The 18,423-nt window shown below is 42.0% G+C and overlaps 1 protein-coding gene across 1 annotated transcript in view; it reads left to right on the top strand.

The window, feature by feature from the left end:
* Dnah9 (dynein, axonemal, heavy chain 9) overlaps positions 1-18,423 on the top strand; it is a 353,020-nt gene that overhangs the window by 118,771 nt on the left and 215,826 nt on the right. Inside the window, 4 exon segments of the mRNA NM_001427097.1 lie at positions 188-313; positions 2,396-2,635; positions 3,247-3,407; positions 15,330-15,486. Of these exon segments, the coding sequence (NP_001414026.1) occupies positions 188-313; positions 2,396-2,635; positions 3,247-3,407; positions 15,330-15,486 (684 nt within the window).

Raw genomic sequence — 18,423 nt, 5'->3', positions numbered from 1 at the left:
TTAGCCTAGCTCTCACTCATTACATCCAAGATTATAATCACAGAATCCCTTTGCCTTCCGGCATTTGATTTGTATACAATACTGGAACTCTGTTGTCTTCACTCCCTCAGGCTGGCTGAAAGAAAACAGATAGTATCGATCAACCCTTCTCAGGCTTGTGAAGTCTAACACAGAGCTCTTCTTCCAGGTTGAAATATGGTTAAACCGTGTGCTTCGTCACATGAAAGCCACTGTGAGGCATGAGATGACAGAGGCAGTCACTGCCTATGAGGAAAAGCCCAGGGATCAGTGGCTGTTTGATTACCCAGCTCAGGTATTTTCCTAGGTGAACCTTCCTAGACTTCTGTCCTTGTCTGTTTTTCTCCTCCAACAGCCTCTGTGGACCTTCTGAGGGAGAAGGGCCTCAAGCTAACTACCCAGTGCTGCACAATAGGAAAGGCTTGAATCCTAGACTATTGTGAGGACCAGAAGACAGAGCAGAGGCATTGACAGCCATGACTGAGTTCAACCATTGCTTTGGAAAATTTGGGTTAAGTTATCTGTATCATTGCTTATAGGAAAAAGAGGTGAGCAATTAAAGTCTGAATCCCCTTATGTATGGATGTGCCAGATTTTTGCTGACTATGAGGGGAAGCTCAGCAGGAGACAAGATGAGGCAGCCTTCCCCGCTGGTATTCACAGGCTGCTGAGGAACCTAGGCACTTGTAAATCACAGGGTAGGCTCAGAACTCCCTGGCATCTATAACTGGCTAGTAAGGTCTGAGGTTATCTTCCTGTGGATATACTTAAGACAAGCAAAAGAGCAGAGAGGAATAGAGAAGACCTGGGCATGACTGAAGCTGGATGGGCGAGAACAGGAAGCAGCTGATGGAGTCTATCTTGGAAACTGGAAGCCAGTTCTTATAAACCATGTTACAAGACTGTCTTGATCACAAATTTCAACTGAATTCTGCCCATGTTTCTCAGGAAGGTCCCGACTTAAAAAACAAGTGAAGGTTTAAATGACTCTGGCTGCAGTATACCCACTCTTCTTGCATCCTAATATGGGGTAGTACTGGTGTGGGTTGTGTTGATTTATCTAGGTGTTGAGAACAAGGAGAAATAATGGAAACCATAGAATTCAATTAGAGTGATGGTGGGTATTTGGTGGAATGAGAAGGAATAGCACCAATCTTTGAACATTACCAAGCGCCTGAGCAGGTAGGAGAGGCCAATCAAGAAAAGGAGCAAAGAATCTTAAAAGGAAAGTCTGGGACACAGTCACCACGAAATTTAAAAAGAGCTGTGGGTAGCAGACGAACAAATTTCCAGTTACTTCTATCAGGTCAGGCAAAGCAAAGACAAAGTCTCTCCCTGGGTGACTTAATGACGTCATTTCAGCAGAGGACAATGGAACAGGTCACATGGAAGTGGGCGGAAGGCTCTGAAGAGAGCAGAAAGGATGGAGTGTATGTGGAGAGCATGGAGACATAGGGCTGTAGAGAGAAATGCATCCCATCAGGCCATCTGATACAGCACCACTGCAGAGGACACGATCTCATAAGAAAGCACAAGTAACCTAATGGATGGGACTGCTTACAACAACTATTCCTGTTTCATGAAGGGAATAACTCCCATGAGGTTTCCTCATAGCATCAGCCCTGTATTAGAATTTTGAGCCAAAAAATATATCGTGCCTCCTGCTCATAAAAATGTAGTATCTAGAACAATGTCTCCAAAATCAAATGAAACTACTGATGAACTATGCAACTAAATCCTCCACTATAAATACTCAAAAGGATGTATTTGCCATGTACAAGTTCACAGTCAACAGGAGAAATGTTGGTTTAAATCCCCCTTTCTGTGTTTATTTATAATCTCTGACAAATACAAGCATAAAGACCACATTGTTTCTTTTATTCGTCTGACCTTCAAAAGTACTTATTTTCTGATTGTATATTTTGGGAAATTAAAGATATGGTAAAAAGATTAAGAGCAAGCAAATGTATACTCCTGCATTAGAATACTTGGACCATGAACAGATCAAAGGCTAAGCATCATCGAGATGCTCAGTGTGCTATACTCCTACATGGGGTAGAGGTACCGTCTTTGAGAAATAAGAGGTTATTCCTGTAGCTATTCCTAGAAACCTCACCATCAGCCAGAACAAGCCTTTGACTGTTCTCAACCATAATCCAGCTTTCAAGAGCAGAATGTGCTCTTCTCGTTTGTGCTGTAATTAGTTCACATCTCTGAGGACTTGGAGCATATGGTCGCCTTAGTCAATGATCAGGAAAGAGGGAGGGAAGGGGCCTTTCACCCACACAGTCACATCCTGAACTCTTGCTGCGTTGTGAGTGGGTTGCTTGGAAACAGCCCTGGTAACGGCCTTACTAAGCAGCTGTTGGTCCCACAGGTGGCTCTGACCTGCACTCAGATCTGGTGGACGACAGAGGTGGGCATTGCATTTGCCAGGCTGGAAGAAGGCTATGAGAATGCCATGAAGGACTACTATAAGAAGCAAGTGGCCCAACTCAAAACCCTTATCACCATGCTAATCGGGCAGCTCTCCAAGGGGGACAGGCAGAAGATCATGACCATATGCACTATTGATGTGCATGCCCGGGATGTGGTAGCCAAGATGATTGCTCAAAAGGTAGGTGCTGTATCACCAGATATGTTTCTCATTCCCTCTGGACAGCTCCAAGATAGCCCCTGGATCTACACATCATCAGAATGAGAAGCATGGTAGTTCCTGCTTCCTTTCAAACCTTCCAGCACAACAGTATAGGGGTAGTCCTTGATAGATGATAGCTCAGTGTATGATGTTTTGACTTAATGGAGGTAGGAAAACAATATGTATGTATTAGAGACTATACTTTTATTGTAGTGTGTAATTAAGAATATGAGCTACTCAACACAATCCTGTATTGGACATTATATAAAATGGTTTTATCCAACTATAGAGTAATGAAAATACTTTCACTGTGTAAGGTGGTTATGGTGTTTAGTAGGATAAGTGGATCAAATTCTTTTTCCACTTAAAACATTTCAATCTATCATGAGCTTATTATCGGGATGTAACCCCCGCATAATCTGGGAAACATCTGTAATCAGAACTGCCTATGCTTTTCTGTTCTATGGGCCAGAGTATCCTGCACTCTGAATTATCAGACAACATCTAAGCTGCCTAGAGGCTTCTATGTCCTATGAACAGAGGGCTACCTATCTATAAGGCACCCATCTGATCTGCCACTCCTCCTTTAGGTTGACAATGCCCAGGCTTTCCTCTGGCTGTCACAGCTACGCCATCGTTGGGATGATGAGGCCAAGCACTGCTTTGCTAACATCTGCGATGCCCAGTTTCTATATTCCTATGAGTACCTGGGAAATACCCCTCGCCTGGTGATCACGCCTTTGACTGATAGGTATGTGCTGTGGCCAGCTACTGATTGGTCTCTGTTTCTGGACAGGCTAACCAGTAGTCATCCACAATCAAGGTCATCATAATTTGCTGTCTGTTTACATAACTTCAGGAGAGAGAATCTTGTTTTCAGTATTCAAGAGAGCATATTCTCTACCCATCACCCTAGCTCATAAATGAATGAACTCAGGCTGCACATGGCAGCCACAAAACAAAACTATAAAGAATGCAAAGTGGTCTTCTCAGAACAAGCATCAGAGCCAGTCTATGAACTGTAGCTTTCTTGAGGAATTGTTGAGGCCATGAGGTACCCAACAATAGATCCAATACATGCTAGCTGCTTACCCACACCAAAAGTGACCTCACATTTGATCTTCCTAACTTATATCAAGAGGAGGTAGTAATGCACATGATCCCCCCACCACAACTCCTGAGGATAAGACAGTAATTCTATAGAGAAGTTATGAGGCCGGGGAATATCTCAGGTGGTAAAGTGCTCACCGTGCAAACATGAGGCCCTGAGTTCGTCCCCAGTTCTCATGTTTAAAAGTACATATGCATTCTCAACTGGGACATGTATTCACCTCTCATCCTCAGAATAAAAACCTGTAAGGAACATACTAGCAACCATTAAGGTATTTTCAATGTTTCAAGAGAGCATATTCTCTACCCTTCACCTTAGTTTCATAAATGAATGAAATCAGGCCTCACACTGAGCTGCTCACTGACATTTCCAGATGACTAAAATATTCTCTACCCTTAAATACCAATCCTAGTGAGAAGAAGGTAAACACATGCAGATAAAAATTTAACTAGAACAAGGGGCAGGGAGAAAGTGCTAGGCCTTAGACTCGACTAAGGCTCAAAGCCATTGGCTGTGAATTTCCAGGGATGGGACACAGAGTGTACCCTCTGAGCACAGAGGATCCCATCAAAGCAGGAAGAAAATGCCTAGAAGTTTTTGAGCAACAATAAAAATCAAGTGCCTGGATCTTCAGGGCCTGCTGGACCCGGGGGGAGACTGTCAGGGTGGTCATCCTGCAAAATCTGTGTCTGTACCACTCTTGCTGGCAAAAGGGACTCTAACATCTGTTTTGTTTCTCTGGATGTTTTAAGACAGCATCTCCCTGGAATGCACCATACAGTTCAGGTTGGCCCTGAATGTGTGATAATCTTTCCTCAAGCCCACACCACCACACAGCACATTTGTCAGTTGTCGCAGTAGATGTCCCCTCTCAACCCCGAGCCCCCGCCCAAGGGAAAGAACTATAGGTAATCATTACAGGAATGTCCCAAGCAAAGTCATGGAAATGAGAGACCTTGGAATGGATGTAGACTCCTGACTTTGGGAAAGGCTAGTCACTGCAGTCAGTCTAGGAATGTAAAAGATGTGTTCTTTATCCAATAAGTAATGATGAAAGTCATACTTACAAAATTTTATTCAGCAGTTAGAGTGGGCATGAAGAGAAGAGGGCATGGGGAAAATGTCATGAGATACAGTATTTTAGTTCTTCCCAAGTGCTCTCTCTCTCTCTCTCTCTCTCTCTCTCTCTCTCTCTCTCTCTCTCTCTCTCTCTCTCTGTGTGTGTGTGTGTGTGTGTGTGTGTGTGTGTGTGTGTGTGTGTGTGTGTGTATGCGCACGTGCAGAAGACATCCTTAAATATTATTCTTTAGGCATTTTCTACCTTTTTCCATTGTTTTGTTTTTGGATAGGGTCTCTCTCTGGCCTGGGAACTTGCCCAGTAGGCTAATCTAGCTGAGCAGCTCCAGGAATCCACCTACTTTGGTCTCCCTGGTCCTAGAGTTACAAGTACATACCTAGTTTTTTTTCTTTTTTCATGTGGAGTCTGAGGATTGAACTCAAGATGTTTAAAAATGCATGCAAGATAAGTACTTGTCTTAGCGTTTTATTGCTATAAAGAGACACCATGACTAAGGCAGCTCTTATAAAGGAAAACATTTCATTGGAGCTGGCTTACAGTTTCAGAGGTTTGGTCCATTATCATCATGCCAGGAAGCATGACAGACTGCAGGCAGACATGGTGCTGGATGAGCTGAGAGTTCTACATCTTGACCCAAAGACAACCAGGAGGAGGCTACAATGTTTTACACTGGGCAGTGCTTGAGCTTATATATTTCCTCAAAACCTTACCTCCACAGTAAAACACTTCCCCCAATAAGAATATACCTCCCCTAATAAGGCCACACCTCCTAATAGTGCCACTTCCCATAGGCCAAGCATATTTAAACCACCACAGTACTTTACCAACTGAGCCATCCCACCAGCCAGATAGCTGGTATCATCTGTCTTACAGTCAAATCCTCACACACATTTCCAAATATCGGATGAACATTTTCAAGTGACTTAAAGAAACCACTATTTATTGAACTGGGAAAGTATAGATACCCAGCATCCTCTATGAATGAAGACATCTTGGCTTGTTTGCCTCCAGGTTTTCTACATCATTCATTCATTTTCAAACCCCGTTTGAAAAGTCCCTTACACCCAGACTCCCACTCGTCATTCCCTTTTTATTCCCATGACTCCTTTTCTGTGTGATCCTCATGAGACCGCATCCCTGATTTCATTAGCTCCCCACTGCACTCCAACTAAAGTCTAAAGTCCTTGCAGGACATGGTAATCCCTGCTGATGCCCCCTTCTCCTCCATCCCTGGTACTGTCTTCAAAACCTCCTTTCTACTCATCACCAGAGCTTCATTCCAATTTGGAATTTTGTGCTTGGGGTTTCTTCCTCCAGGCTGTCTATTCCATCATGGCTCCTAATCCTTCCCTGACTACCATGTCTAAGGAGCAGCCTCTTCCTGGTGATGTACACCAGTCTTTCTCCTAACTTGCCCTGCCTTCTGAAATGATCTATTTGTCTGTTTGCTTTCTCTCTGCGATCAGTGACTTGTGTCTGCCTTGGGTATAAGATCACCAGCACCTAGGAGCACTGAATGAGTGAATGAAGGCCAAAAGTGGAAGTTGCAATCCTAAGGACAGGCGGCATCAAGGACAGGCGGCATCAAGGAGAGGCTGACTTGGGCTTTTACTTGCACTGGGTTACCTCTGGGGCCCGTCCATTGTAAGATGAAGGGAATTTTTCACCAATTCAAGGTACATTAAGACTGGATTCTCCCAATCCTCTTTTCCAGTTGTGCTTCTCAGTCAGACATCCATCATTAGAAAGAAACCTGGCAGCACATTTCCTTTTACTGTGAGTTTTCTGGCTTGCCATGGAATATGAGCTAATAGTTAGGGAAATTATATCACTTGAAACAGTATAATGAAGCTATTACATGTTTGAGCAGTTTGGTTAATGTCTGTCTCCCACTCTAGAGGGCATGTCCTGTGATAGCCTTGACTTTGGTTTGCCCTGTTCTGTTCTCAGAACTTAACACTGTGTTCAGCCATAACAAGCACTCAGGAAGGACTCCCCAAATTCATGCAGGGAAATGAGGCCTGAGGCATGGATGCCATTTTCCCATAGCATCCAGAGTTTTGCTTTCTTTTCTTTCTGCTGACCCATCAGATATTTCAAGTCATAGGAACTATAGACTCCTATGTCTCTAGATCTTGGTACTTGTCTGAAAGCTGAAGAAAATAATTAGTACGTTGGGATTTAGATGACACTGGTGCCCTAAGCCAAATGCCTGTGAGAGAGTGAGGAGAGTAGTTTGGCAATGAATTGTTTCTAAAACAGGCACTTATCCCCTCTTCTATGGAATATTGCAAATAACAACTCGAAAGAAGAATTTGCTGCAGATATTGGTAAGTGTGATACAAACCTTGAACTCATTTTGAACATTAAATGACTTTCTGACAGAGTATATGTAATTGAATATTTAAATAAGTTCCCCTTTCTCATTGATTTCCATTATTATCTCAAAAAATATTTTACTCAGTAAAAAAAGAAGAGAAGGAAGAGGAGGAAGAAGAGGAGGAGGAGGAGGAAAAAGGGGAGGAGGAAGAAGAGGAGGAGGAGAAATAAAATTGGTCTTCATATAGGAAATCACATTTTAGAAAGCATTCAGACTTTACTTATGTGTGGCATCAGGACATTTAATTCGCTCCTGCCAGAAGAATTAATCAAACGAACAATTGATCCATACAACCTTTGCACATTCATTAAAAGCAACCCATGTACAGTACATCCGACTGATTGTTCCCATGCCCGTGTCTTTGGAATTTCCCACTGCCAGGATGGGACTTGAATATGTAAGTAGGCTCTGTCGATGCTGTCACGGGACTTAGGTACAGCTCTAAATTGAGGAACCAAAAGGAAATGTTTTCTCAGGCTGAACAAAAGCAATTCTTCTAGGCTGTCCCTTAGCCTTGGGTGAGCACTTTCTATTTCCCCTCCCATTTTCTTCCCTCCCCTTCACACACAAATGCCCCTTTCTGCTCTGTACTATATTAGGTAGTTTTAATCAGCTGCTTATCAATTTTGAGCACCTCTTAATTTCTCTGGAAAAACTGTACTTAGGTGAGATATAATTGATGCAAAAGTCTTTGAAGGTGATTTACTGGAAAAGGACAGAGCCAGCAACTCTCTGGAAGTTTTTCTTCAATATGTCTGTTAAAGGAAATCTAAAAACATTAGTAGTTAGAGAAGAGAAGCCAAATCACCCAGAGGTGACCTGTCACTGTTTGCCAACTTCTTTCTATGTGTGGGTTCTAAAAAGAGAAATTGAGATCATACTGTGAGCTGTTATGAGACATAGAGGATTTCTCATTTTACTTAACACAGTGTTGTAAAAACCTCTTCTCTGAACATGGCAGCCATTACCATCGTTCTCAGGGCAGCTTAATCACTTCTTGCAAGACACTCTGAGGCTCTGGTCTGGTGGCTTTGCCTTCTTGCTCCACCTCTGATCTAGATATTTGTAGTTCTTCCCCAACTGCCTATGACCCGTAAGGTGATGACACGTTTAGATTGTGAAAGGTTAACTTAAGGGGAGAGATTCTATCTATGTCACTCATAGAAGATGTTATCCATGCTGAGTTGAGACTCTCAAGTGGCCAGGCTACTTTACTCCTGTAAGTAATGTCTCACCCATGCCCTCTAAGTAAACTCAATACGTACATTGGTAGTACATAAGTACATAAGTAGTTTATGTAATGTAACCATGTGGTGGGACATTTTGGTTATAACAATAAAGCTTCATGAACCCCTCTGAATGTTCCTCCAAGGTTCTTATCATTTCCTGAGATGATAACGTTAAAAATAACCAAATGGTACAAACTTATACTTCATCATCTGTGTACGTGTGTGCACACAAACATGTATGGGTAGGTGCACCTAGAGTCCTGAAGAGAGACTCAGGTCCCCTACAGCTGGAGTTACAAGTAGCTGTAAGTCACATGACTTGACAAGGGTGCTTCTATCCTAATTCCTGTCTCCTGAAAGAGCATCAGGTTATTCTAGCCACTAAGCCATGTCTCCAGTACCCCGTTGGTTTTGTTTGTTGAAAATTAATGTCCCTACTCTCCCTGATTTCTGAAAGTGTTCAGTGCAGGGCACATTAAATAGCTTTATATATTGCTTTAATGTCCCGATTCATTTTTCTGGTCACATATATCTCCTTTGGGTTTGGGCCTTAATTACTCCCAGGCTTCAGAGTCATGTGTTTATTGGCGATTGGATTTCCTTCCACTGAGGGTTACACTGTCACCACTCTGGTTCTTCACAAATTACTCTTAGGTTTAGAAAAGTTTCCATGGAAAGAGAAAGGTATTTACTTATACCTTTTGCTAGATTGTTTTAGTTTACTTTTTTTTAACCTCTTTGAGTCCTCCAGTAAATGTTTTGACTGTTGAAAATGGTGAGTCAAAATATTTTTTCATCGAACCATTTTTAATTACAAGTAATAGCAGCCCAAATTAAATCAACTTTGAATAAAAGAGGAAGTATTACACAAACCTGGGAACTGTGTCCATCTGGCAGGAACATGGTTAGCACTCAGCCCTAAACAAAAAAGACCCTAACCCTAACCCTAACCCTAACCCTAACCCTAACCCTAACCTCATGGACAGACAATGTTCTGTGCACTTAGATGGTAGCAGACACTTGGACTGTTTCCAGCTGTGGACATTATCACAATACTAATATGAACATTTTCATGCAAGTCTGGCTTGTGAATGTGGGTTTTGCTTGGATGGGGACCTATTAGGTCTTATGCTCTCTCATGCTTGACTTTGAGAAACTTCCTAATTGTTTTCCAAAATGGGCGTACTATTTTAGACTCTCACCAGCACTGAATCCTTGATGGTGGTGGTCATTGTTGACGTACTGTTGCAGCCATGGTGGTCAGTGTAGAGGGTTCTCTCATCCAGACTGTACTTTGCGTTTTCCATGTCAAGCAACTTTTAGCATGTACATTGCACTGTTCAAATTTCTTCTTCAGTACAATAACATCTGTTTGTGTTCTTTTGGAACTGTGGAGAGTCTTTGTATGCTCTGCTAGATTACATATATGCTTCCAGAGATGTTATCCTAGTTGGTGGTGTATCTTTTCATTTTCTTTATAGTATCTTTTGAAGTTCAAAGGTCTTGAATTTTGATGCAGTCTAATATTTAATGCTTGAGTGTTACTGTCTTTGTTTCTTTGCTTGCTTGATTTAAATTATCTTAATTTATTTTCTTTTGTGAGTATGGAAACTTTTACCAATTATCTTTTATTTTTCCCATTTAATGCCCAGATTTAGAAATTCCAAGCATTTTACTTACAAGTATTTTGGGTTTTCTGTCATTTCTAGCATTTCTTTTCATACATGAGACTCAGAAGCCATGTGATTGTGTTGTTACCACTCAAAACTAGTTATAGGCACCCTACTCGTTATGCTAGAGAGATTGCCTCAGGGATACTTGGGCTGTTTGTGCCATTTCTTTGCATCATATATTGAGAGGATACTTCCTAGATAGTATAAGCAAAGAGAAAATGCACCCTAAACAGAAAGGACCTCATAACCTAAACAGACACAGAAGCATAGCCAGGTATGGTAAATATGAGACAATAAAATGTAAATGTTGGGCTGGGAATTTAGCTCAGTGGTAGAGCGCTTGCCTAGCAAGCACAAGGCCCTGGGTTCAGTCCTCAGCTCCAAAAAAAAAATGTAAATGTTATAATGGAAAAGGAAAATTTGTTCTAGATTGAAGTAGATGCCATTTTTCTTCCCTTAACACTGCCTTTTATGTTGTGGTTGGGACCTGTTAAAGTCTCTGACCCTTTTACATGGGCCTCCCTCTAACTACATTTCCCCAAGTTCTCTGTGTGTACAAGGGTTAGAGGACAACTTTGCATTTGTCTTTTTGAAGACAAACTTCTTCATATCTGGTGCATCATTTTTAATATTTCATTAATATTCCATACAATATTTTTTATCATATTCACCCTGAATCCTCCCTTTAGCTTCCTCCAGAGCCACTCCTTACCTCCCTAACCCACTCCCAACTTTGTGGGTTTTTTTAGAGCATCATTTTTAATTACTAAAAATGTTCAGAAATTTAGTCCTGGTTAAAACCAGTGGGTCACAAAGCAAAATGATGTGACTATGAGAAGAGAGCCTAGAGGAAAAAGGGACAGAGATGTGTGTGTTTGTGTGTGTGCGTGTGTGTGTGTGTGAGAGAGAGAGGGGGGTGGGGGAGGGGAGAGAAAGGAGAAGAGAAGATAGGATGGGAAAAAATAGAATGCAGTATGCATGTGTATGAAACTGTCAAAGAACAAGTGAAACCAATGAAAAAGTTTTGTCTATCTTCTACATGATGAACCAATTCTTAATTCAAATTACCAATAGTGATATTATTGAATGTTGGGACAGCTGAGTTCTGGGCATATTGCTTGAGACCTCGCTCCAGGTAAAGACTGCTGTACCAGTTTGATCCCTCAGTTCTCACCATTGTAAAAGTCCCTGTTCTTTGAGTTGAGTGGAAATGATGACTATGCCGAGGTCATGTCTACAGTCGTGTGTCACTCTGTGGTAGGTTAGTGAGCTTTCCGTCACTGTGACAACAACCAAATTGGAAGAAGAAATATTTGTTTGGGCTTCTAGATTCAGGGGTTTTATTCTTCATCACCTGGACATGATGCTTTGGTCCTGTGACAGCACAGGGCATTGTGGTAGAAGAGCATGTTGGAGAGTGCCTCGTCGACTCATGGCAGAGCATCTCCCACAAGGAAGCAAGAGCAGATGGAAGTTGCTTGTGTGTTTAAAAAGATGGCTTAAGGAGGCCACAGGGCCTTCTAGAGTAGGTATCTGTCTGAAGGATGGGTACATGTGACTGGCTAGGTGGTTTGAGCATCTTGGCAGTGTCTGCTACAGCAGATGGCCTCTGCTTGCTTTGGGCTCTTCTTGTTGCCCATTCTAAAGTCCCTATTGATGGTGTTTTAGTTATTAGATCCAATCAGATGGCCCAGTTCCCCAACTGCTAAGCCCCAGCCTACCTTTTGTTAGAGATGTTAGATTTATTGACTTTGGAAACTTCTTTGGGTTCTGAGTTCTATTACTATGGATGGAAATAACAACATTTTGATATTCCCCAAGTGCCCAGAAACTCAGCATATCCTCAAAATAAGAGTGTCACCTAGTTCCAAATATTTCACTCAAATGAGTTCTTTGTTTCCAATGGGAATTCTGCTTTGTGAAACATTGCCTTTATAAACTTCCAAATTCTATGTGGATACTGCAACTCCAGAGCAAAGAGGCCAAGCCTGACTCGTCAGCTTTAGGAAGAGAGATATGAGACAGAAGGCGGTGGTGTGTATCTTAGTTAGGCTTCTGATAATTCAGGCTGATGCCTTTCCTCCTGTGTATGGAGTTTCGAACTTCAGTGACTGGGAGAGGTGGCAGCTATGGATCAGTATGGAACCAGAAACCAAGAGCTGAAGAAGCTAGATGTAGGGCTCTGTGAAGGGCTGGCTAGAGTAGCCAAATGGCAACAGGGGCCAAGAAAGATGATAAGAGGACCATTCAGCTTTTTACCTCAACCCTCATTTACTTCATCTTACTTCACAGTCCATCCAATGCTCAATGTCTGTCATCTTGCCCCATGGCCTGTATCATGTTCAATGTCCCAATTTGTCCATGGAAAGTAAGGTAAGCCAAGGAGCCTGCATGGCTAAAGGTTAAGGCTGAATGTAGCCCAAATCCCTGTGATCAGCTAAGTCAGTGCCCCGCATTTCACAAACAGATGAAATGATTCCAACCCACTTCTCTCTGCCCAAGGAGACTGGCCTCCTAGGTTTTACTCTGAGACTGAAACATAAATGGGAAATTGATTAGTGGAGAATACAGAAATATAAATGTTAGCCCCTTCAACACTATGTTGGTGCTGAACTCCATTCAACCAAGAAAGGCCTCTCACCATCTGGCAGGAAAGGAACTGACTCAGTTGCTGGTCACCCTGAAGCATCAGATACTAAACCAGGCAGATAATACTGGACACTGATTCTATCAGACAGACATCATGAGTAGAGTCTGTATTCATTTGCTAGGCATGAAAAAAAAGTTAGACCATTGATGCAATTTAACAGATTTATTGAGGTATACTTTTAGCGTTTTAAAGGGTATATAAACGTATCTTTTATGGCATTGTGGTAAATCCCTACTCCCACCCCAGGCCTTGGCAGCCATTGATCTAATGGCTGTCTCTATCGTTCATTTCTAGATGTTTCATACAATCGTTTTATCTGTCTTCTTCCACTTGTAGAACATGGCGATGATTCATCTGTTCTGTACTATGTTCACACCTCCGTTTCCTTCCTATTGTCCCAGGACTGGTCTGTTGCTTGGATACTGCATTTCATCTATCTATTGGCCATAGATAGGCATTTGAGTTTCACTTAGTTTTATTGATATGACTATCATGACCATGATTGAGTTCTATGAATGAGTGAACTTATTTTTCTTGGGGAAACTCCAAGGAAGGGAATTTCTGAATTATATGAAAAGCCCTTCTTTGAAGAAATGTTTAGCTGGTCTTTCAAAGTAAATGTATCATGTAACATTCCCACCAGCAACATTTAAGCTTTCTCTTGAATCCTTGCCATTATTTCTTATTGCTATATTCTGTATTGTAGACATCCTGGGTAATGTATCTTTTGTGGACTTTTTATCTAATGAGCACAACTAAATGAAACTATGAAAACTACGAATACTTTGAATACCTTAAATAATTGTGTGCTTGATGTGTGTATAGGAGGGGTGTAATATGTGTATGTAGTAGTATGTATGCATACATCTATAGTATGTGAAGTGGAAATGTGTGTAAGTGCAGCATGTTGGGTATGTGTATTTTGTGTGTGTGTGTATGTGTACGTATGTGAGTGTGTATATGTGTGTGTTGCATGTATACATGGGTTCACATGCCATTGGGTAACAATGTTCCTTTATTTTAATGACAATGTCTCTCTTACTGAATGAACCTGGAGCACACCATTTCAGCCATACTGGCTGTCCAGGGAGTATGAAGGATCCTATGTCTCCATCTCCATAACCAATTCACACGTGTGCATGCATATACTACACAGTGCTTGGATTACAGGAATGTATCACCAATACCCAGATTTCACATGGGAACTGAGTATCTGCAGTTGGGTCCTCATACTTGAGCAGCATAAGCACTTTACCACTGAACCATCTCCTCAGCTCCAACAATATTAATCTTAAAGCTGATGTTATGCTATTGTCATTAGTGAAGATAGTAATAAGAATACTAAATTAAATGATTACTTTTGGAATAAACCATTCATGTGCTTCTTAAAGAATCTCTGAGGGCTCATATGTGCCTAGAGCTCTGCTGGGTCCTGAAGGTAAAGCAATGAACAAGAAAGTTGTGCATCCTAACTCCTATAAATGCGGATATGAGAAATCTGTGTGACATACATGGTGGGCATTAAGGTGGACAGAGTAGAACAGGGGCTCAGCTAAGCAGCTTCTTCTTACTCATCCCAGTCCTGCCGGGATTGGGGATACTTCATGCATAGACTAATGTCAACTCCTACCCAGAAGTTACTAGCTATTGCCTAGACAGATGGGAAATGAATATCACCTAGGTAGGCTCAAAGGGGTTGTTAGAGTGGGGAGGAGAAAGGGCCAACACAGTCTCAGAGCACTTGGAAAGCAAGGGTTGCTCTTCATAGCTTGTTGTTGGTGTGCTTTCGGAGAGAGCTTCAATGCAGCTAGAGTAGAACATGCAATCAAGGTTAAGATGGGCCAGTGAGGAGCCACAATGCCCTACGGGGAGGTTGTAATGGTAATTTTAAAAGGTATGTAGTTTTTCTACCCCCTGCTAGGTCCCAAATGAATAAGACTGAGGCTGATTTATTTAATTAAGCTTTACTGCATAATACCTGGGCAGTCATTGATCTATTTTAATCCTCTAAGATAATCTGACTACCCCTGCCCCCCAGCCAAAATCCCCAAGATTTTTACATTTTAGTATTGGTCTGGCTCTCTGGGCTTTAGTTGAATTTTCTTGTCCTCATAGTAGCTGGATCCCCCTTACTCTTTTCTCTCTTTTTCTCCCCTGGGTGGCAGAAGTCCCACCCAATTCTCTCTTCTGCCCAGTCATTGACTGATCAGCTTTTATTGGAAAGGCAGAGAATAAACGGTATACATTGTTTACACAAACTTGAAACAGGAGATATTTGGAATAAGCATTACAGTGCCTTGTCTGGATTGCAACAAGATAATCTTTACACAGTGCACAAAACCATTATGCATACAGGAGGCAGTCATGATCAGATTGGGTTGTTCTTTGGGAAGTTCAGGCTCTGTGGGGAACAGACAGGGGAGATGTTCTGGGTTTTCTTTCCTTGGTAGATGGTAAGTCAGGCCTATCTCTCCTTGAGCTTCCAACTCCCTGACACCCAGCAGAGCCATCAATGGCACAGGTAATAGAATTCTCCCTCCTGTGTTTTGCAGGTGCTACATCACTCTCACTCAGTCTCTACACTTGACCATGAGTGGGGCTCCAGCCGGACCTGCAGGCACAGGCAAGACAGAGACCACCAAGGACCTGGGCCGAGCACTGGGCATCATGGTCTATGTGTTTAACTGTTCCGAGCAGATGGACTACAAGGTAAGCACTTGCTTGTCTTCTGGAGAGACTGACATTTGGGTGGCAGATCAGATCAGGTGCTTGGTTTATCTGTATTTTTATTTCCCTTCTATCCCAGGAGATACAGAATCCAGACAGGAGGTTTCTTCTTCCTCTTTCACAGTAGACTTAAGGTCACTTTAACCCTTATTGGCCTCCTGTCAACCTCTTAGGTAATCAAGAGGCACAGCCTGTTACATCCTGACTCCACTGATGAACTTTGTAAACAAATAGATTATTTGACAAAGTGGCCTTTCTCTTGTCACCTATAAAATGACGATACTAAACAACTCCCCCCTCCCGCCAAAGTCCTAAATTTACTGTCGGGTGAAAGGGCAGAGAGACTCACGAGTAGCTAAGATGAAAACACTGGCTCCAGGTCATGGTTTTATGTGCTCTCTTCTGTAAAAAGGGGCATTCTCCTAGGATATTATGCAAAGGCAGATGAGAATCCTGTAACCAGAAGAGATCAGCCACTACTCTCTGCAGGAGAGGCCTGCCAACAGGCAGTGCAAAGACAGTGTACTTCATCCCCAAACCCAGCACTTTTCAAACAATGAATGTGTTCCAGGTTGTATCCTGGAGAAAAGCCAGAGAAACAAAAGGCCCACAAGGTCACTTTCAAATAGAGACATTCTACTCGCAAACGAATAAAAACTCATTTTAAAGATACGTAATGACAGCTTGCCCTGCTGCCTCTAGATAGGGTTTTCTCATACTGTATGTTTTTAATAAGATACCTTATGATTCTCTTGTAACAGATAATGTGAAAGTTTCAGAGTAGAAAAAAATGATGTGAATTAGATCAAATAAAATTTCATGTTTGAAAATACACTTAGTGTAGAAATAATTTTAGAGACTGCAGTTACTAAACCATGACCCTTTAGACAACACTCATTTTTCAGAACGGGGATAGTTAACTTTAGTACATACCCCTTCTGTGTACAGAGTCCTGGGAAGCCACGTTTTCTCATAGCAAATAAACAGAAGGGGCATCCAGACCTGCATCCAATCCTTCCCTGAGCCATCGCCTCTAAATTTGAGCGCAGCTGTTTTTATTGATGAATACATTAAGATAATGTTTCTTTTCAAGGCTGCAAGAAGATTTTCTTTTCCTCTTTAAAGAAATAAGCTCAGCTTTAAGGATTATTTTGAGCTTTTAGATTCTTCTGTAGTTAATTATTGGCAGGATTGCTGATATAAGTAAATCTCCCAAGGGGAACATTGTGGAAGACACACTCATTTGAACGTAGAAGGCGTGTGTTTTCATGGCAGAAAATCAGCAGATTTCTTCAAAGTCAAATCAAGCACAGCAAACAGAAAGAGTTGACTCCACAGCCAGGGATCATAAAGGCCATTTATCACAATTCTTTCAAACTTAATCGATTGTCCCTAACCCCACTGATTGCTCTGAAAGTACAGGGTAGAAGAGCATTTGTCCTTGGCTCACTTGGGCTGTCAGTTAAGTTTCAATCTTTTGAGTCCAGGCCAGACATGGACTAGGGCAATATCAATAGGAGACTAATGGTAGCCCAAAATGAAGGTTTTCATTTCCTATGCACCAAGCATCATTGTAATCAGATAGCTTCACTAAACTGCTTCTGCAAGCCTTTCCTCTTTATTGTCCAGCTGTCTGGGAACTATATTTTATCACAGAATACTCCAGAAACAAAGTGGGTTGGTTTACTGGTTACTTCCATTGCTGAGAACTCAGGGAACATTTGCGAAGAGACCAAAACAGATGAGGTTTCATCTTGCAGAACAAAAGTAGCCACAAGGGAGGTCCTACCAGGGAGTGTCCTTGGGGATAGGAAGACAGAACTGGGAAAGATTCTGAAAGACAAAAGGCTAGGGTGTCACTTAGTGGGAGAATGCTTACTTAGCATGCAGAAATCAATAGGCCTCTGGGTTTAATCTCTAGCAGCAGAGGAGGTCAGGTGATCAGTGAAAGGCAGGAGAGGAAGGAGGACAGAAAGACTAGATACTAGGGGATCTATTCAAAACACTTAGTAGAGGAATGAGTAGAGCACTGGAACTTACCTCTGAAGATGAACTGTGACAGGCCAGAATATTGTCTAGGAATCTCCTCAGCCACAAGTCAGTACATGTGGCTCATAGGATATTTAAGAAATTTTCTTTATGACCAGGGCCAGTTTCTTTAGGTTTGAGAAACAACCCAAAAGTCTTTACTCTGGTGTCTAAGAATACTCAAGACCCCTGTTTAAACTCAAGCCTGCTGGAAAAACTTGCAGCCAGCTGAGTCAGGAGTGGACAAAGAACTGTGATTTTCAGTGAGGACACAGAAGAAACATGGGAGAGCCCTGGGAGGACCCTGTGGATGATATAGATGAGTAGACAGATGGAGCAGGTAAATCAATAATTGAAAGATGATGTATATGCATCGGTTGAATATAGTCCAGCCTATCTGGAGAGACAAAACATTTATGGACTAATTGATAGGACTAATTTTTGCTGAAATGCCACAATCCAGGGCATGAATGAGTAACCTATAAACTCTAGGCCTTGGAATATCCCATAACATGGGTGCAGACACAGTGGTTGCTGGTGAGGAAACACATTAAAGAGCTCATAAGACCCAAAGCCATTTGAGTCCTGAGATGTAACACTTTAACATAGCATGGTCTAAAGCCTGGCTTTAAAGCCAGGATCTAGTTCTAAGCAGCCAGCATTCCTACCCAAGCCCTCATCAGCTTCACTCCTGAGTTTTTCTCCTAGAGCCTGTCTGGGATAAGGAGAGAAAGGAATGAGAGCCAGGCATAGCTCTCATGCATTTTGATGTGTCTGTTATGACACTAACAATAATAGATTCTGCTTACATTTCTCCAGGATAGAGACTAGAACTGAGCATGGTGTAGTGGCCAGGCAGTCTTAGGGAGCATTGGAGGATGTCAGGAGGGT

This window comes from Rattus norvegicus, chromosome 10 (assembly GCF_021556685.1).
Source record: "Rattus norvegicus strain SHRSP/BbbUtx chromosome 10, alternate assembly SHRSP_T2T, whole genome shotgun sequence".
Taxonomy (NCBI): domain Eukaryota; kingdom Metazoa; phylum Chordata; class Mammalia; order Rodentia; family Muridae; genus Rattus; species Rattus norvegicus.
Note: the sequence above shows the minus strand (reverse complement) of the source record. Positions and strands in the feature narration are given on the sequence as shown.